The sequence below is a fragment of the Ptychodera flava genome, chromosome 11 (genome assembly GCF_041260155.1).
Source record: "Ptychodera flava strain L36383 chromosome 11, AS_Pfla_20210202, whole genome shotgun sequence".
NCBI lineage: Eukaryota > Metazoa > Hemichordata > Enteropneusta > Ptychoderidae > Ptychodera > Ptychodera flava.
Window position 1 is genome coordinate 3,028,515 of NC_091938.1, and position 21,674 is coordinate 3,050,188.

The 21,674-nt window shown below is 37.5% G+C and overlaps 1 protein-coding gene across 1 annotated transcript in view; it reads right to left on the reverse strand.

Moving 5' to 3' along the window:
* The window catches only part of LOC139143270 (gamma-aminobutyric acid type B receptor subunit 1-like), a 47,202-nt gene that overhangs the window by 16,923 nt on the left and 8,605 nt on the right, over nt 1–21,674 (reverse strand). The window contains exons 2-9 of the mRNA XM_070713466.1: nt 16,748–17,015; nt 16,034–16,171; nt 3,972–4,142; nt 3,228–3,329; nt 2,881–2,946; nt 1,503–1,637; nt 864–929; nt 139–292 (exon numbers count right to left, since the gene is read on the reverse strand). Of these exons, the coding sequence (XP_070569567.1) occupies nt 139–292; nt 864–929; nt 1,503–1,637; nt 2,881–2,946; nt 3,228–3,329; nt 3,972–4,142; nt 16,034–16,171; nt 16,748–17,008 (1,093 nt within the window). The 5' untranslated portion in view covers nt 17,009–17,015. The remainder of the gene's footprint in view (nt 1–138; nt 293–863; nt 930–1,502; nt 1,638–2,880; nt 2,947–3,227; nt 3,330–3,971; nt 4,143–16,033; nt 16,172–16,747; nt 17,016–21,674) is intronic.

A 21,674-nucleotide genomic window follows, 5' to 3' on the forward strand; every position in this document is an offset into this window, starting at 1 on the left:
AAACGAGTTCGCACATGCGAGAACAAGATTTGGGGATTTCTTTTTCATAAGTATTTCACAAATTGCATGTTAAAGTCGATGCCTTTTTGTGAAGTCTGCCTCAAGTTAACATAGGGCCTTAATAATTTTAATACTGACCTTCTACCGCTTCCAATTTATTCTTTGTGTCATTCAACGCTAAGGCAATGGCCCATACAGCATCGTAGGCAGCTCCAGACAGTTTGTAACCAGTCAAACTTTCCGTCGTATAGTTGACGTATTCATCGTACAAGTCAAGGTACTCATTCGGGGTCTAGAAAATGTGAAAACTATTCTCATTATTCACATTAATATCCCAAGTCGCTAGTTTGAAGGGGAAAAGTCTGACTTCACAGCAACCTAATTTGCATATTGAGTGTTCGTCAAGCTGTTCTAGCATGCTAACTCAGTTTCAAATTTGTTATATCGTATACTATGGCAGCAACAAGTTTGAATTGCGTTCTAAAACCCTATCTGTGTCATGTTGGTGGCGAAGTAGGAAAAAATTAGATTGCTGATGATTAACAAAGTGTCCGTTACATTTAACATCGAGGTAACATTCAAGAAGTGGTATGGCTACAGACTAAAGGTCTCAAATCATTGAGAGTACTTATGTAGGTATCGCCATTACCAAGCCTTTGTTTACCGAATTTACCGAATTTGACTGTGTTTTTGTTGTCTTCATTGGTTGTGACGTCACCAGTTTGCGGCCATACCACTTCTTTAATGGTGCCTCCAGTGGTTGTTCATGCACATCACCCATAGCTTTACACGTTCGTTTTATAAAGACACGTGTATCAGTTCAGAAGAATGCAGGAAAAAAACGAGAAAATAAACAAACTTACCATACCAGAGATACCGGGTTCGTTTCTTACTGGATTAATATCGAATGTAAACACTGAGAATGCTCCCTTTCGGACAAAAATAAGAAACCTATCACTAGTGTAGCATATAAAATTCATTTCTCTTTGGGATAAAATATTCAAATATGCCAAACAACATACACAGGGAACTTAAAAATGTTGGTAGATAGCTACAGAGGTTGCTGTTGGTGTATTTGTGTGTTGAATCGTTGGCGTAGAAATATCACATGAACTGGTATTTAGATACATGTATTCGCATGTATGAGTTATTACTGTGACACGTGTAATATTTTCATATTCTGTTCAGTTTTTCATTTTTCACTTTCCATCTTTATTTCTACTTTCCTTCAAATCTTCCACAATTTTGCGAAAAATTGTCTTGATTCAAACACTTTTAAAGTCAAGAAAGTATTGTACTTTAAGAAAAGTTAGCTTTAAACGTCCGCAAGTACAGCACGAAATGATAGGTAAATTAAAGATGAAACCGAACAATATTAACTGTCCAAGATACTTCCATGGATGATGAGCAGATGTCCTCATTTGATAACATAGTTTTAGTGGTTAGGTGTTGTTTACAGTTTGATAACAACCTACAAGAGACAATAAACAGACATGACTAACTTCAATTGATTCTGCTATTTGTTCCTTCGTGCAGTCCACCACACCATCTCTCCAAGTATCGTCTATCCATGTATCTTCGTACCAGCCCTGTATAAACCAGGCATACTTTGAACCAATCATATGTAGCTTGTATGCCTGTATTGAGTAAAAATATGATATCAATCAATCAATTAATCAATCAAAAATAAATAAATAAATGAATCCATTAATTGACAATGATGTCAATGTGAGGACTCCGATCGGTATCAAATTTCTCATCACGAATACTGTGTTAATCAAGACTGATTACAAAGCTTTTCAAGGTACAAGTTCATAGTTGTCATCTCTTCCAACGATAGGAAATGTTTCTACAAAATTTATCAGTTAGTTAAATAATGTTGATTTACACGAAATGACTAATTTGTTACCCTCATTGTACTGATTGCTGACCTGAGGGGGCCTACAGTTAAATGACAAACCTTTGTATCATTAACATACGCTTCCGATAAAGGCAGGAACCATCTTTCTAAAATCTAAATCTTAGGCGGATGCGAAGGTTTGTCTTTCAATATGTTTGAAGATTCTTTTCACTGCTAAAGATTTCTTAAATTTAAATTTCGCGAAACGACCCATTCAGACAACATTTCGTCTCTTTAAATAAAGTTTCAATTAAAATTATACATTCCTAAGAAAAACTATTCAATTTCAGTCCACCAAAAATATATGTTTCTTTAAATGATTAAAGTAATAAAGTAATCATTTTTGCCTTGTCCTGTAACGTCATTGTGAACGAATAATAATGTATGCGACGTTTTCTTCGCAACTGTAATAAAGCTGTTAATATTAGTTTCACGTTATGGGGAATTATAATGTCGCGAGTTCTGCCATGGAAATATAAAAAATCAAATTATCAACACTAGTAACTGTCAATTATCACTGATTTGTCGATCAACCAAAGCGAAAAACACACATGGTTTTAAGGTAGAACGCGCCTCATGGACAGATATTCGTTCTCTCAGACTGTTACAACTTCCCCCCTATACCACTCGTGGAGGTTCGTTTTAAAGCTCTTGGTGTAAGAAACTTTTCACTGTCTTAGTTTTTCGAAATTAAAAATCTTATTTTTCTCCATGGAGTCAACACAGGGACAGCGGCCATTGTGAATTTTAAATATAGCTTAATCTTAAATTGGGTTATTTGTTTCTCCTGTTCCAAAATTTGAACGGTGACCTCCCCCCCCCCCCCTCATTTTTATTCTTCATTATGAAGGGGAATGGTTATAAGATTCCTTATGGAAAATTTGAGCAAAAATTTAAGTCTTTCACTTTCCTGGCGCATATTACCTTAATACTTTATATTTATAGTGTAATTATGAATACACAGGTATAGCTTTTCGTACCTCGCAAAATACTCTGAGTGCCAGTGGCGTGTAGAAGAAGGCAATGATGATTCTCGCTCCTTTGTTCTGTGAAAAGTGAAAATAAATAATGAACAAACATGCACTGAAGGGAGTGGTCGTATACGGAAGTATTTCATTGAACAAATATGCCATATTAGATATGATATATATGTATCTGACTTGAGCATTTAAATCTCTATGCAATATTTCTGAGATCACACCAGCCAGTTATATCTTACTGTATTACTTCTAAAATCAGACTAATGTTTGTCTTTTATTCAAGAGTGATATACACCCTGTCTTATGTTGAAAGCACACCTATATTACAGGTATTACAAATAATTTACCTTTATTTTTTCCAATGGCTGTCTCGGGTCATCGTGGATTGGTTCTGAAGACACCACTTTCATTCCTCTTTCATTCATCATATGACTCATGTCACTCAATGTCTTCATAGAAAAGTTTATTCCAGAAAAAGATACGATAATAGACTTTTGTAATATTCGCTCAATCACTGTGTATCAAATATTCGCATTTGCAGCGTTTGTATAAACAAGTATACCGTCACCATGTTATGCAGCACGCGCAGAAAAGAAAGAATTAGATCTACAGATTATAGGTATATATATCGACAATAAATGATGAGCAGATATGGAAGTTTGCGATAATAGAAAAGATCGAATCGATGCAGACACTCACAACTGACACAAATAAGAGAATTGCAATAATTAGAAAATAAACTTGTTAAAGGGACAATGGCTGCACCCTTTGTTTTTTGTTTTTATGTCAACAACAGCTTCTTGTTCTACTCCCAAGGCATGATGGGATACACAGTATGCGGTTTGTCAACTCATCCTGTACATTTATTGACTTCATTGCTATTGTTGACTGTGAATTCTAGTCCGGACCAGAATTCAAATGTTAACAACGGTGCACGTACATGTATACTCGCTGAATTGACAAGCTCAACAGTTGGTGTTTCAACATCAATTAGAGAGAAGAATAAGAACTTGCAATTGACATACAAGATGAAATACTGAAAAAACATAAAAAGTTACAGGTACAGTCCCTTTAATATCGCTAAACCTTACCTCGGTGAAAAGATCTAAATTTTCGTGTAAGATAGCAACTTTGTTCCAATCAAAATACTGCAGGAGAGAAACCCTAGCAATGTTTTGACTGGTGTCCGGGGGTCGAATTCTTGTAAACGTTGGATATTGAGTCTTGTCAGACAATGAAGGCACCGAACAACCATACGATATCTAATGAGAAATCGATAAAATGCATTTTAATAGATACTGAAATCAAATATTGACCAATGGAAATGTAATTAGTCTGCTAATTCGAATGGCTTTGAATTTCTAGAATTCAGGACAAGTTCAACGAATTTACAGTTGTTTCTGAAAGTTAACGTTCAACAATTTTGGATGCTTGGTTTCCCTAAGTATCTTGAAAGACAAAGCATGCCGTTTTCGATTTGAGACATAATTCCCTAGCGTCATTTTAGAATTATTTTGGAATGGAGTAGGCCTTTATTAATATTTGTGGAATCGACATTCCCGAACGGCGATGGGCATGTCAACTGGTTAACCTAAATGGGCGCCTGCAAGAGAACTATACAAAAAGTAGGTTACATAATTGTGCCTGAAGTCAGGCGCCATTTCTATCATTTTGTCAGATCCCCAAAGCAGTGTTCAATTGAATGAATAATGTAAAAGTTACAAAAGACACAAATTGAAAACGTCAGATGTGGCACCATGGTGACACAGACCACGCAAAAGTGTATCAGGCTATCAAATTTTGTTTTGAAACCATCACAAAAACAGTTTTCGGCCAGGGGTATGAATGATATACTGTAATTTTAGATCTTAAGGGCTGCTGATGCACTATCAAATACAATGCCATTCGGTAGGTGGGCATGTACTGTACACACTGGAGGCGGAAGAAGAATTGGACGTCGCGTTTCTTTTGAAGTCACGTCCCCACAATCATTATTCGGCTTGCGATATGTCTGAACACTCGTATCACTGAGTACCATCTAACATCTCACAAAATCTGAATAAAGATATTTCAAACGTCGATATATCTGGGATAAAACAAGCATCTCCACAATAAATCTTGAGTATCAAAAGAAAGCATAGGTATGACTTTCAAGATATTTGTGTTCTCACAGATTTTAATGAAGAAATATTACAATACGTAAAATTAAATAACTGATTTTACGAACAACATTATGAAGTCAACGCGTATGTTGGTCACACTTTGTTGTAGATGTGCTACATGTTGTGCCGGAAATAAGTGAACTTATGATTTTATGCTCAACTTTAAGCTTTTCCTTCCCTTTTTAGTCTTCGCACATAATGTTTCGTGACTGTCTCATGACACGTAAGCACGTGACAGTTACCACAATTTCGGATCTGTGGATGGAAATGACTGCCAGGTTGACCACCGATAGACAGACGTTATTTTGTCGAGCAACAGTCAAGCGAGTCACATAACGTCATCCCATCTTTGACACCTCGCTTATACTTTTACATATTTACTCGTTTCTCTCGGGTTAATTTGATTTGAAAGCGTGCAACTGGAGAAAATGGGTTTTGCGCCGTAAAATTCAGCGTATACAAAGTACTGTATTTCAGTGGATTAGCTTGGCAATGTATTCACAATGAGATACTTACAATAAAATATTGTCGTTTATGTGCGCGGGAATCGAAAATTTCTGATTGTTAGAGTTCCACCTTTCCTTTTGTCACGAAACTAGGAATGTTAACTATGTATTAAGATTTCAGCGTCCTTATTCAGCAGAGAACATGCTAAAACTTGGAAAGTCGCGCAGTACATAGCTCGACATCAATGAAAATGCCAGTAGAATCACATACTAGTATACAAATATTACCATAGTTGCGAAATGCACCGATATCCTTTGAGATTAGAGTGTAGAGCGTGTGACGTGTGGTATTCTGGTGACAACAATTACATGTAAAGGTATCCTAACCATCATAGATCTACATATACCATGTCAGAGCAATTCGCTTCGTGATATCTGATGGATCACGATGCCAAACCTTATAAGAGTTCAATTATTGAAGACTGTCAACAGTTGTGGCAGCGGATTATCAAGATTTGGAAGTAGCTCGTTGACCAGACTACTTTATTTCACTAATGAAAAAGATCAAACTGCCGCTCTTGTGAACTCTCCCCGAGAAACGGATTTGTCAGCCTCTCCAAATAACCATTAACTGGTAAACATATTCACACTGATCTTTTAGTGCGTGGGTTTTCAACGTGGGCTTCTGTTATCCGTTCCGATCGTTAGTACGCCTTCTAGTATCATCACCGTTTGGCTCCAATTATCTCCTTTTCAGTGTGACACTGATATCGTCTTCATTTTGATATGCCCACCCAGGTTAACCTCCTTGAGATTTTGAATTCCAGGGTCTGTGTGCAGATGTTAAACTGAAATTATTTGCTTCACACTTCAAGGAGTCACTCTATCCTTGTTGACGCTCACGGGCAATGCACTGCGGTAGGCATACTTGAACTGTTGTAATGTGCATGCTGTACTATCAAAAAGCCAGCAGCTGTCAATTTTGATCAGTATTTGACTGTTTTATTTTTAAGGTAGAACGCGCCTCGGGGACATGTATTTGGTCTCTCAAATTTTCCTATTCTTTTATGATCTACCATGCACTTGTTGAGCCTTTTGAATAAGAAAAACTTTCACCGTCTTAGTTTTTTGAAAATCGAAAATTTTATTTTTCTCCATAGAGTTAACACAGGGATGGTGGCCATTTTAAATTTCACATTTCGGTAAATCTAGGGTGATTTGTTTCTTTAGTACCAAAATTTGCACAGCGACCTCCGACTTTTATTAAAGTTTAAAAGCGTATAGTTGAAAGATTTCTTGAGGAAAGTTTGAGCAAAAGTTTAAGTCTTTCACTTTCGAGGCATGTACTACCTTAGTGTCAACTCAGCATGTACATGTATAGACTGCATAGTCATTGCTGAGGATCGAATTCTAGTCCCGACCAGAAATCAAAGGCAAACAGTGGCGGTACGCCGTACAGTGTAGCAACTGAATAGAAGTTGTTTCCACAATAAACCCTACGGTCCTGGTTCACCGTACTACATTTTTAGCTCACGTATTCACAAACATAAGCTATTGTCATACCGCTGTCAGTAAAGTTTGTGCCTGTGTGTGTTTGTGTACGGTTGTGTGTCTGTGTGTCTGTGTATCTGTCTGTCTGCACGTCCGTTGGCTATTAGATTCTGTTGGGAATGGAAAAAATTGATTAGGTATTCGTAGGCATGGCTTGCATTTTTTACGCCAATTTTAATAATTCACGAGCTCAGAAAAATGGATATAAATTATGGACAGGTGCACCAAATATGATTAGACTTGCTGCAGCGGTTGATTACACGAGTACACAGAACAATAATCAATATTAAGAGATGACATGAAGGATAACTTCAATTTGCAGATTGAATAAACTTGGAAATTAAAGATTTTAAAATCAGCAATGACTGTGCGGACTGTAGCAAAATCCTGTTCATATATTATGTAGGATAATAGCAAAGAATGGTTAATCTGTGGGTGTGGCTTGCATAATTAATGCTTATTTGCATAAATGATTATCCTGAATTCAGATATTGATTGCAGTATACAAATATATGGCAGTTTTCAAGGTCATCTGGAAGGACTTAAGAAATGTTAATGAAATTTGTCATATTTGTTGATAATATAAAAAATATTGCAGTAAGCTTAAACGAAATTTACCAGTTACTTTTCCTTAATTGACATTTGCATGTTTAATGATATGTTTAATTAACGGTATGTGTTGACGGGTACAACAACAAATTTGACGAAGCTTGGTACTGATATTGCTTAGAACAACCTGTTAATGAACAGACAAACATATTGCAGTTTTAGGATAGGAATGGATGGGATAAATAATTTATATAGCACCTAGTATCCATCATCAATGTTCACTGAACTTGTGAATGTCCGGAGCTGACTAAATATGAGCTGGCAATTTGTTCCATAGAATTGATGAATAATAGGAGAAGGATCTGTCACCGTATGATTTTAACCGAGTTCGTGGAACTTTAATTGTGGTTTGTAGACTTGATCGGAGAGATCTGCTGGGGGTGTTGACTTCAATGAGTTCAGCCAGGTATGAAGGAGCAAGTTAGTGTCAAATAATTGGCAATATGCATATTTCAAGAACTTTCACAATTATGGATATGTGTCTCGAAGAACTGACTAAAATTCATGGAAGATAGTATTACGTAGATGTTAGATGTTACAGCTGTTAACAATATTTCGAAGGTCAGTATCAACTATTTATAATGTTCATATTTAATGATATTTTTCATGACAGCTAGGTATCAATGATGATCGCTCCAAATTTAATGAACCTTGGCATATATCTTATATAGGTCATAATAACATATGAGTGAACTGAAAGATATCTTGTAGTTTCTTGTCAAATATTTGTTAACTTTCATATTTAACGGAATTTCAAAATTCTGCTTTCCTTTGGTTGCATCGAATTTGATTATTCTTTTAGCGATATTGATCATAAATGATATGGCATAATAATGACGAATATAATGGCAATGAAAACGAAAAGTGTAATATACTGAAAAACTGTGCACATTGCATTATTGAAACACCGGAATAATTTCAATGCATATCTTGTTTTTTTATTGTTGAACGCAAATAACGTCTGCTGAATATATGTAGTATCTCTTCACTGGGTGATGTTATTGAATAAAGAAGTCTTGTAACATATGTTTGATTGTGTTCGGTTCGTGAGTGTCAGTTACTTCAGTTTGATCTATCAGCTTTTATTTGCTCAATGCAGAGCGACAAAGCGAGTCGACAACGAAGGAGCAAGTCGCTCCATTTTAAGCCTTCGTGATCTCTGTGACTAGTCTGAAGATTTCACTGAGTTTCACTCGAGGTGTTGCTACTTTATATGGCTCAGTTTAAGTAAGACTCATTGTCAGATTCTACATATTAGATCACCTCGCAATCTTGGCCTGCCTCTTGCAGTCTCGGAGGAAATCAACTTGTTTTGCGTTTACACTGTCCGACTTACTGTGATCCGTGAATTGGACCACAGGGAATTCGGCCTCTAAAGTTTTCTTGTCGTTTCTTTTGTTTGTCTGTTTGTTTACGAATACATACACGATAAATAACAAGATAGCTGAAACATGTAGATAGTACAATAAATAAACATGAAAGATGCAATGAAAGTCAGAACAGCACGCGCACTCCGCCCTTAATAATGAAGAAACAAACAAACAAACGAACGAACGAACTGACAAACAGACAGACAAACAAATATCAAGAAGAAAGCGTCGTACACTGACTTCCCTGTGCTTGAACGCCAATTTTCACACCATCTTAACGAAGAAGATCGAGTACCATCGCCTTAGAAAGAATTGCTTCGATAAACATCCAGGATAAATACAATTAAACGACCGACCAAGGCACCTAACTTCTTCACATTGGTCCCGACATCTTTCTTCCTCCAGTAGATGCTGATATGTGTACACTTCTGATTCGATTGGAATGTTAGTGTCTGTTATTGTACTTGGGCCTCAGCCCAAGTACATTTGTTTTCATTCCGTGGGAAAAAACTCTGTAAGGTATAACCATTTCTGACTGAGACCAGGGAGGGCAAAATGTCTTGGCTTCATCTTTCTTGGCATAATAAATGGCGTAATGATGTTAACTGAATGGAAGTGCTGCTCTCAGCCAGTCTTGAATAAGTGAGATGTGAATATTAATCCTTCTCTATCGGAGTTTTTGCCACAAAATCTTCTGAATATAATCAAAATGTGCATCGAAATGCAACAATTAATGCACCCTCCGTTTCCGAGGCGATGGCACGACCCTTGCTACACCCACTGGACGAGCCAAAGTGGGAGGGGTAATTTCAGTTTGGTCGAACAAGAGGGCTTGAGACCAGAATTTAACATTTAAACTTGAAACATGTTTAATCGCTGACAAGATGTGGACTAGTGTTAATCAAAATAAAAGTGTGAAAAGGAAATGTTTTATATCCCGGACACAATGAAAAACATTACGACTGGAAACTGTACCCCCAGTTGAGAATAGTAATGCCCACAGCGATGGAGAACACTTATCCTTGAGCTGAGAAAACCAGACCATCATTTCGAAATAGAGCTGCAGATTCGAGAAGCTCGTTCAAAATAGCTAAGTACACCCCATAAAGGGGTGGTTTCGAGTTTTGAGGGCAAATTTCGCCTCCTTCATATAGAAATCGTACGTTTGTTTTTCCAGGAGAAACACACCATTTGAGACAAAATTTGCATGTAAAGGGGTCGCCAGTAAGCACGTGGTCAAATCTGGCATAAGAAACAATATGAAATGTTGGGTAAAGCCAGTCCAAAATAAACTGATTTGAACTTTTGTGTTTTGTAATTTATACCACTGCAGTAACATTACCTTATTTTGACAACATCACACAATGTAATACGTTTTGAAACTGAATACTCCGACGTATTCTGTGTCTCCCTTGCTAAAAAATACGGTATGCCGATTACCATGTAAGGAGATGATGACGTCAAGACAGATTTGTAGTGCGTTTGGTCCTGAATGGTGCACGAAGTTTTGTCAAGGTAGCTTGTGTATTTATTTCCTAAATGGGCGAGAGATAAGGGTCGATCTAAATGAAGGCCGGAGAATGTTATGATACTCTAAGCAAGCTGAACTCTAACGCGAATGGTTGGATAATTTGGAGGATGTCTAGAATGATCTCGTCTCATTAAGATTATTTGGCGGTCAGTATTGAATTTCAACTGCGTCACAAGTTTGCGAAATGAGTATTCCGTCGAACGGTCAACGAACGATATTTTAGAAATCTGGAGACATGGCACATCGCATTTTTATTTTAGTATTTTATATTTTACAAAAGATTTAAGAAGCAATGATTTTGTCGAAATTCTGAAAAAATATAAGAAGATTTGATCGCGAACACATTTTCACTTGGGGGTCAACTAGCCCTGCGTACGTGATGCTGTATGTTCCGCTACAGCTAATCGCCCCGCTCACCACAGACCTGCAAAGACCCGTACGTAGGGTCGGTGACTTCAATCCATTTTGGGACTTGACGTAAAAAGCCAAATTACTGCCGAAATTCAGCGTTCTTGGGCCCAAGTCGTATCCCAGCCTACCTCAGCTACTCGATCGCTTCCAAAAATGACAGTCTTTTATTCACTTCTCGTAAATAACCGTAGATGTCAGCAACTCTCTCGTAGCCCTGCGTACGATGCTGTGTGTTAGCTGTAGCACATAATCGTACGCAGGGCTAGGGGTCAAGATGGGGTCGCAGCCATGTTGCCTCAAAACTTATTTCTGTCTGCACTCAAAACTCAAAAATGTCGGATATGAACCTGAAAAATCGATGTAATTTTGTCAAACTTCGGCGAAATTTCAGCCTATAGACAAAATTTCATCTAGGTAAGGTAAATTTACTGAAATTTGATCGACAAATAATCCTGAGCTTGAACGTGACAGCTCGCCTTCTCCGGGAAGTCAATCATACACCTGCCCATACACAGTTGCCCATATGGCCAGGTTTATGAGATTGTTTTTCAAGCGACGGCGGCAGACCGTACGGGGCTCTGGATATGAACCTACCGCCGGTGTAGCTGTAATAACTGTTGCGTTGTTTTTAGTGTCCACGGACGAAGTCCTGGGGGAGTTATAGGTTTGGTCATGTCAGTCCGTCCGTCCGTCCGTTCACGCAGATATCTCAGACATGCCCTGGTCAATTTCTTTCAAACTTTGCACAAGAATAGTACCCAAACCCATACAGATGCACGTCGATTTGTTTCACAATGCGATCGAATTTGGCCGTGTTAGAGGACTTTTTAGTTTACACCTCCATAGACTCCCATGTATAAGGCCAAGAAAAATAAAAATTTAGTTTCTCATCGTATTCATATTGCCTAAAGGATGCAGTGACACAGTTTTTTGTCCCCACGGATAAAGTCCAGGGGGCTTATAGATTGGGTCATATCCGTCCGTGAGTCCATCAGTGAGTCCATCGGTTCACGCAGATATCTCAGACATTTTGACAAAATATCATGTGACCTTGGTGACCTTTGACCTCAAATATACATTATTGTCCATAACTCAGTAACCATAAGTGCTAAACCTTTCATATTTGGTATGATGGGACACCTTATGACGCCACATATTGTACCCCATTAATTATGCGCATATCTAATTTTGAGCGAGCCAATAGAGCTAGAGGTCTGATTTTTGGTATATAGGGATAAGTTAACAATGTAATTTGTTTGACAAAACGTCACGTGACCTCAATGACCTTTGACCTCAAATATATATATTTGTCCACAACTCAGTAACCACAAGTGCTACACCCTTCATATTTGGTATGATAGGACACCTTATGACACCATGTATTGTACCTCATTAATTATGCACATATCTTATTTTGAGCGAGCCAATAGAGCTAGAGGTGTGATTTTTGGTATATAGGAATAACTTAGCAATACAATTATTATGACAAAATGTGACGTGACCTCAATGACCTTTGACCTCAAATATATATATTTGTCCACAACTCAGTAACCACAAGTGCTACATCCTTCATATTTGGTATGATAAGACACCTTATGACACCACATATTGTACCTCATTAATTATGCGCATATCTAATTTTTAGCGAGCCAATAGAGCTAGAGGTCTGATTTTTGGTATATAGGAATATCTTAGCAATACAATTATTTTGACAAAATGTCACGTGACCTCAATGACCTTTGACCTCAAATATATATATTTTTGTCCACAACTCAGTAACCACAAGTGCTACACCCTTCATATTTGGTATGATGGGACACCTTATGACACCACATATTGAACCTCATTAATTATGCGCATATCTAATTCTGAGCAAGCCAATAGAGCTGGATGTCCGATTTTTGGTATATAGGGATAACTATAGGGTAGAAATCTAAATATGCCCATCTAAATATTAGACATCTACCATCGAGATCAAAAGAAATTTGCTGTAATTTGAATATTTAAGGAGTTAAGCAATTTCCACTATAAATAAAGAACCCCTGCCTCAAACTCCACAAAAGTTGCTAGACATATTTTGCCGTTGTCATGCCATTGCTTCGTTTAATAACCAGTTAATCAAATGCCTAATTGACAGGAGGAAATTCAAGACCATATTTGAATAGTAGTATATATTGTCCTCAAAATTACTTTATCACGGCCCAAGTACTCATTGCCTTTAGCAATACTGCCTTGTTTTGTTTAAATTTATAGTTCTGTTTTATACAGCACTGTGGTATGCACTATCGTCGCGTATTTTTGCATTTTTTATTTTATTTCTTCATGAGCAGAAAAAAGGTTGACGCGGCGGGTCTGAATTGACGCGCGCGAGGATGAGAAACAAACTTTTTATTTTTCTTGGCCTAAGTGTATTGTGGGACTTTAATAGTGAGACTGATATATTCTGTCCCCAGAGCTAGGGGTGGTAAAGTCTGTGAAACATCCTTAATTTCCGGTACCACTGTAACTCTGATGTATGCAGCAGGAAAATAATTAACTATAACATTTGAAATCATATCAACCCATTTGCAAATTATTTCGTGAAAATGCTTCACGTTGGTAATACAGAGATAAAGCTTCAATCTCGAACACTCATACAATTCAGATAAGCTTAATACTTATCTTTTACGTTCATTGCTTTCTGATATTTATCCACAGTAGAAGAGAGTATAAGAACCTACATGAGTTACGTGTTTTATAAAATGAAGATATCCTTCCCAACCAAGGTCTCAATTCCTTAAGCAGTATTTACTGTAAGAATAAAGCATGCCACATGCCATACAGAAGATTATAAACAACAACAACATTATGTATATGGATATCGTTTCGGAAAATAGCCTCTGTTGCATAATTAATGAAACTTTTAATTTAGGGATTTATATCTTTTTTCATCGGAGATGAGGGTGCGGTTTAAAACGCCTATGAAACTTTGATACAAGCGATAAACTATAAAGTTGCCAGTAAACAGGCACACGTTATGACAAATATTGTAAACCGGTTCTTCCATAACAGTGTCTTCAACTGTGCTTTATGAAAACACCTGCATTCATTTAAATTATTGAATCCAACGATTAGATTTAAAGGGACACTGAACCCTTGAGCGATCGTATTTAGAAAATGTTACAGAGTAAGTAAAGGCTTACGGCAATTTACTGCAATTATTGACGCAAATTATGCAAGGTAAATGCTAAAATAATTGCGTCAATTTTCCGCTTGCAGTGTAAACGTCTTTAAAATGTCAATTCCGGTATTGTTACTCGGGTTTTATTTTGAAATGTTGCGTCAGAGGGTATCATCAGCAAGTCTGGGTGTCTTGGCATGGATTATCTCAGATAGCTAAACTGTAACCATAGTTGCAATTTTAACATAGACTGTTCAGATAAAATTCACAGTCCAAAACCTGAAAACCCAACACAAAAGTAAATAGAAGAACGGCCGTCTTTCGTTGACACAGACGCGTTGTCATTGAACGTGAGCTGTGTCCCTGAACGCTACAAAGAAATTGCTCTGAAATGAAATGAAATGAAATGAAATGAAATGAAATGAAATGAAGCGAGATGGTTTTTACGATTTTACACTTTTACTATTTATTCTCACAGCATGACTGTTATCAGCATGTACCTTATTTGGCTAGTTTTTAGCCTCCAGTGTTGTTTTTTCCTAGAATGACGTCCCAGGTTCTCATCACTTGCGATAGATTGGCAGGCATACTATGTCGACAACGTCAATTAAGATGAAGTAAATTTTCCATAAAAAAACACCGTTTGTTTAATTAGTTTCATGGAAATGTAACCCTCATTTTGAAGAGCTAGCGTGATGTCTTCGGAGAAATATGCCGTGTGTGGATCCTGAATCGATGTTTTTGTGTTTATAAACGGTAGAGTTAAAAGCAGAATTCCGGCTCAGCATGAATGACTCACAGGGCATTTGTATGAGCAAGGGTTTGTACCACAAAAAAGCCCATTTCAATTAATAAATTGATATGATCGATTACTCTATGAAAGCGTTCGAGGGACCTTCTACCTTGCACAAGGGGCGTTGACAATGACTGTATAACCTTAATACGTTATTCTCGGGAAATATTCTGGAATTATGAGACTTCGATTGAAGAGAAAGTAATCCAGAATCTATAACTATTTTACAATTTTTGCGCAGGATGCACCACTGTATTTAATCATTTGGCACGACTGAAGATTAGTGGCCCCACCTTTAGTTGCAAACCAACATGGATTTTCTTAGAGGGCTCTAAATAAAAGTGATGGTATGAGCGGACTAGGTTACGAACAATTTAAACAAGTTGTCTTTGTGTCGACTAATCTTTAGTTCAGTCTTGCCTTTTATTTATTTATTTATTTATTTATTTATTTATTTATTATACATAAAGATTTATAGACTGGTGATTAGAGGTTACAGCCCAATATTGCCTTTTCATGTGTTGTATCAGCATTAATGTCATTTGTGTTGCGTCAAACACGAGACGAAGTCCAGTGTGGCGCAGCACAAATGACGTAAATGCTGATACAACGCCTACCCTTCTCTCTGTGTATACTAAACTGGCACTTCCAAGCACCTTTGACCCCGGGGGTCGACCGTGCCTTGCGAAAGGTAGAATATTTGCTAGAGCTTGCCTAAAAATTACAAGAACTTAGATGGAATGACCACGGGATAACATTTACAAGATTCAAAATATTATTCCCCTATTTAGCTACCCGGATATCCTTGTTACTCAAAGCCGTTCAAATTTTCATGTCCACAACATTATGAGTGGTAGGCGGAGAGCGGCAGTAATCTTGTTTGTTTACTTTCAAATTGCAAATGTCGTTCGGGAACACGCCAAAACTGATGACGTTTATCGCGCATATCACGACGTTTTAATACCGTAAAATATCGCGACTGATATTTTACGGTAAACGTCACCAGCATGGGGCGATATGGGCATGGGTATAGGGTATATGATAATACTGAAATATTTCAATTACAAAACCTCGACGTAATATTTGTTGGGGAAAGAGTGGAGAAATTTGAAGTGCGTACCTGCAGAAGACCCCAGTGACGGATCGATCCCGCCACCGCCTGACAGCATGGAGAACATCCGGGTCCAAACACTATAATTTTAGTGGGTTCTCTGTAAAGCAACCTGTACACTGCATCTACGGCCTCTCCCTCTTCACACTAGACAAACATTAAGAATACAAACATGCTATTTTCTAATGTTCGAGTGTTCGAGTGCATGCCTACTTTGTAATTTTCATTTTGGTTACGATATTTCCAAATGCCTCACAGAGTCAGAACCTGCGAGTAACCATTATACGTCAACATAGCTAAAGCTTGAAAAGTTCAAAATGCTACTTAAAAAAAAAGAGAAATGTAAAAAAAACAACAAAAAAGTATCGTACATTTACTTATTGTATCTATAAGTATCACTAAGTATCATTTGAACAAAGGCAAATTAGACCTACAATCTTTTAAAATCAGAAGAAACTAAGCTTCTCGCGATTTTTTCTTGGCTTCCTTTTAGTTTGAGCGTTGAAAAGAAGAAGTTGGTCTGTCCATGAGTTGCTGTAACACGCAACTACAACACTGGATACATGTCTTAACACATTACTTTTCACGCAAAATTATTATATTACAAGGTGAAAAAATGCAGTTATTAGTCCAAGAATAATTCAATGCGAGTCAGAAAATATAAAAATTATCAATGTGGCCGTTTTTCAAGGAAATGAGAGTAAATTGTAAAAATGTAGATACCTTGCTGTCTCCCCATGTCATTGTCAGTTTGTATCCGGGTAAAAGATCATGGCGTTCATTTACATGCGCGATGGCCAACTCTGTTGCCGGCAGTGTACTCTCTCCTCCTGCCCAGCTGTGTGTATTGACCGGAAATAAACCAAGAAGATTCAGGGCTGTCCTGTCGTCACTTCCGATCTGCAGAGTCGGCGTGATCGGTAGTGTCTCGATTATTAGAAGTAATGGAACGCAGGAGCAGGCAGCGAATTTGATTAGTACCATGGCCAGACTGCAAAGCAGAACAAATGAGTTAAATTTCACATGAGAAAAAAAAAGAAACGTTTTAGAATTTTTCAATCCATATACGTCAATCATCAAGGAAAGGCGAAAAAGTACATAATTATTTATTTGAATTCTGTTTCGGACAAAGGAGGAAGACACATGTTGTGAAAATCTGCATTTAATGTTATATTGAATGTGTCATAAACTGTCACAGAAGACACAAATCCTCCGCTGTAACTCATATTGTGTTACTATTAGCATACAGGGAAAACCGAAGTGCTGCAAAAGAATTTAATTATTACTTCGAAATAAACTTATGATTTCTGAGGAAAACTGTCTCTCTGGAAATAAATGAGAACCACGCCGTTTAAATTCTCGAAAATTCAGATGTGTAACAGAAGACTAACTTTACTACATCGATAACAAGAAAAAATTCAACGGATTCCATGTTTTTCTTATTATAGGTTTTTCGGAAGAAAATAATTGTAGTACTGATATTAATACATCATGCAAGTCTTTAAAAGTTCGACTATTTCCTACAGTTTTACAGGTTTCGTGAGCAAAACTAAATAAACTTAGAGATTGTCGTTATAAAAAAGATCAACAGTGACAAAAAGGTATTCAATCGTTTGCGTTTCAAATTCATTGCATGTTACCGTGTCTCTGTAACGAAGGTTCACTTAGGATGTCCTCTCGGTTATGAACTACGGCTGTCACTGCAAATCACAGATGTCAGACTTATAAACGTTCATTAAATCTTCATGTAAGGACCATTAAACTCGTCCACTTGGCCAACTGCGCATGTATTCAGCGAAGTCACGCTCACAAGCTTCGAAGGTACTGTCAAACGGTGAATCTTCTAATTTGTAAAGTCTTTTCTTAAGCGACGTCGTATTAGCTCCCGCTTATTTCACGTAAGCTGAGTAACGATGACTCCTTTTATCGAAGATAATATTTCCTTAGGGCTGTTGAAGATTTTTTTCTTTGAATCGTTGGCGATCAAAATACCCATCAGCAATTGATATTTGCTCTATAAGGTGGATGTAGGTGGTAAATATTAAACATTCATTGTCGACTTAGGTGTCGAATAACGCTCAGGTCGATTAAACCACGGTCCATATTTCTAATTGGCACAGCAACCCCTAGAAAGAGAATGCGGGATATGCGAAAGGCAACGCGAGAAGTCGTATAAATTGGTGGTCGTTTATTTTCGCAAGTTTTCTGCCGTAAACAGGCGCCTTCACCGCGGTGTAAGAAGACATCAAAGTGATCAATAAAGTTGAGCTCAGCGTGAAATGGGCATGAAGAAAATAAAATAGTGACAATTAGCTATACTATTTTCCTCGCTATAACACCTCGTGATACCCAGAGATCAAACGTGCAAGTTAATTTTTTCATCACACTGTGGTATCGGTAAACTTCGAGTTTGAGTCTTCGTCCTTTCCCTAAGTCCGAGTACATCTATGCCTTGCTTGTCCTGCAATAGCTCTCAGCAAAAGCCTCACAGAGTCTCTGATCGCGAAGAACCGAAAACTTGATTTCCAACAGAATAACGACATATCCAACATGGTCCTGCCGTCAACCATAGATGTCGCAACTGAACAATTTCTTGCCGAGTAGATGTAGAACTGGCCAGTTTCTTTAGCTGGGGTGGGGTCGGGTTGGATGGGTTGACAGTAGGTGGATTGGGGGTTCACCCTAATTTTGATAATGGAAATGGAAATGCTCAATGGGGCGGGGAGGGGTAACTTTGCTTTGATAGTACGATGCCGGACCATAATCGCATAAAATGCATAAGAATTACATCATTCAATGGTAGTTTTAACGTATAAAACTAGCTCCACGTGGCTTCTCAGGAGATATAATTGGAATCAAACGACAAAGAGACTGTTTTCCTTTAATTGCTTTTATCTATATAGTTTTGGTCAAGTGCGGGACTCCACTTTGTTGACAATAGTAATAATTTATTTAGACAGTTTCTGAATCTGTCATTAAAAAGATAACAGGAAACAACCAAGATAGAAAAATTCCTACTCAATACCTTGGAAGCTACTAAAAGGCCAACTTTTAAAGTATGGTTTCTGAGAATTAAAATAGTGGATAGTCACCGAAAATAAATGAGCATGAAAATTCTAAATGGAGAGTGGCTTTAATTTTTGACAAAACTTATGTGCTTTGTTTTGTTGAATGATCAATAATTGATAAACATGTTGAGGAAGTACATAAAACTGCAATTATTGCCATTTTGTGTACTCCATTAACATTTTCACTCCCGTTTTCCTCTGTAGAGGTCCACCACGATGCTGAAAGGGTTAAAAGTACATCACAATCACAGTGTTAAGCTTATTGAAATAGCCTGTATAGGTATAGCTAGTAACTGAGTTTTCAGTCCAAATCAAAATTTATGTATTGGCAACATGATAACACTGTTTGCATATATATGTATGTTGTATTTTATATTGACGAACTGAATTCTGAGCATTTCTGTCGGTGATATACAGAATAAAATTATAAAAATGTTTAAAGATACAGCTACTGTCCCTTTAGTGCGAAATTTACTCAGGAATTACAAAATTAACATGTAACAGACTTTCAGCGACTGAAGCTTTGGTTCATCAATATACAACTTGATGGTGGGAAACAGTCTAATTGTCCACTCAATTTTTTGGACTACTGCTGCTCTCTCTCTCTCTGCGTTAGTGATAGACATCTGATTATGCACAGACAGTGTGACACACATTTACAGCTCATTCAAAAACTGCCCAGTCTTCTAAGAATAGGAAATGAATGTCAGAAACAATTCTAATCTTAACAAGGTAAGACATGAAAGATTGAAGGAAACGCTCAAATAATTTAAAAAGTGAAGTACATATTCAATAACACTCTGATATGATTGACTCTTCTCCGTCGAAATCGCGTCTCAATACACATTTTTTATCCCTTTTCCAACCCAAATGTCGGTAAGCAAAGTGGTAAACAAATATATATCTGAAACGAAAGGACCAGTATCCATCAAATTTCATCATAAAGATCGGCAGGTTTCCCATTTTTCATAATAGAGCGCCCCATTTTCCACTTTTATATCTCAGTAACCCTAGACTAACTCATTTACGCTTTTAACAATTTTGATTCGGTGCCTAACTCGTCAATGCTGCTTTGCCATTTTCTCAGTATTAGAATCATAGTGATTCTGTATTTTATTTGTCTGTTTAATTTTTCTGTCATGATCGGTTATTAGTGTAATTAAAACATGAACGGCTCTCAATTTATTTGAAACTATCAGAATGTTGACAGGTAGTGCAAGAATCGATATCAGCACGGCTGCCCTCTACACTTACAACACGGGGGACTTCCCATTGAGTCTAGGATAGGGTTCAGTTGGGTTCTATAGATTTAGTTAAATTCAATGGGTTCGGATTTTAAAGGATAGGGGTCCAATGGGTTCAGGATAGGTTCAGTGGGTTCAGTTGGGCTTGGTTTGGTTCGATTAGGGATCAGGTTCAGTTGGATTTGGTGTGGTAAGAGACCGAGTTCAGTAGGTTAAGTTTGGTTAGGTATAGGGGTCAGTAGGATCAGTTGGGTTTGGTGTGTTTAGGGATCGGGTTCAGTGGGTTCAGTTGGGTTTGGTTCGGTTTGGGATAGGGGTCAGTGTGTTCAGTTGGGTTTGGTGTGGTTAGAGATCGGGTTCAGTTGGATTTGGTGTGGTTATGGATAGGAGTCAGTGGGTTCAGTTGGGTTTGGTTTGGTTAAGATTAGGGTTCAGTTTCCAGTACATGGGAAATGGCGATATAGAAACTGTCATAAAGCCACTGAAACAGATGGATAGTTTATCGGCAATGCTATGAAGAACAAACTCGATTGGAACTAATTTGGGATAATTGGATTTTCACATTTTGCAAATTTCTCAAAAGTGTTAGGTGCCATAAAACTGAATATTGCAATACCGCAAATTATTCGTAAAAACAAGTGTGTAATATAAAAATAAAAGCAGATGAGATAACACTTGTAGATTAAATCGACATTACTTCACCATCCAATTATCTAAAATAAGTTCCATTCGTGTTAAATATGAGGAGCCTCTGTGTCTGGTAGGATATAAAAATCTCTGCCTATCCTCAAAATGTCATCTACATCAGCTTAACCTGTGGCCATCGCTTTACTATCTCAGGGTGTGCGAAGTTCATCCATTCTATGACCGAAAGCAACCTACAATGCAACGTCCAGCAGGAGTCATGGGTACTAGAACTCTACCAGCTTTGCGCATGCCATAGCTTGGTATCATTTGCTTTGTGCGCTTTTATTCCACATAGGACACCTCCTACCACCGACAGTTTTGTTTGTCTCACAAACTTGCCTAGTAAATAATTAACTTTGAAGCCATATCTTGCCATGTTATGATACTTCCGAAAATTTAACCACATTCAGTAACATTGACAAGGCCCTAGGCACAAACTCTGGAATATTTTAGAGAAGTAGACTCACTGCCAAAGGATGGTGAGTTTGAGACTTAAGCATAATATTATGAAGCTATTTGTCATCTTTGCGCAAAATTAATCATAATATGGCAATGCCTGTGTTTTCACTAATGAAATTACAACTTTCTTAATAGCACAATCCATCCGTGAAAGCCAGTTCCATGCGACTTTCCTGTCTGAATTTCACTCAA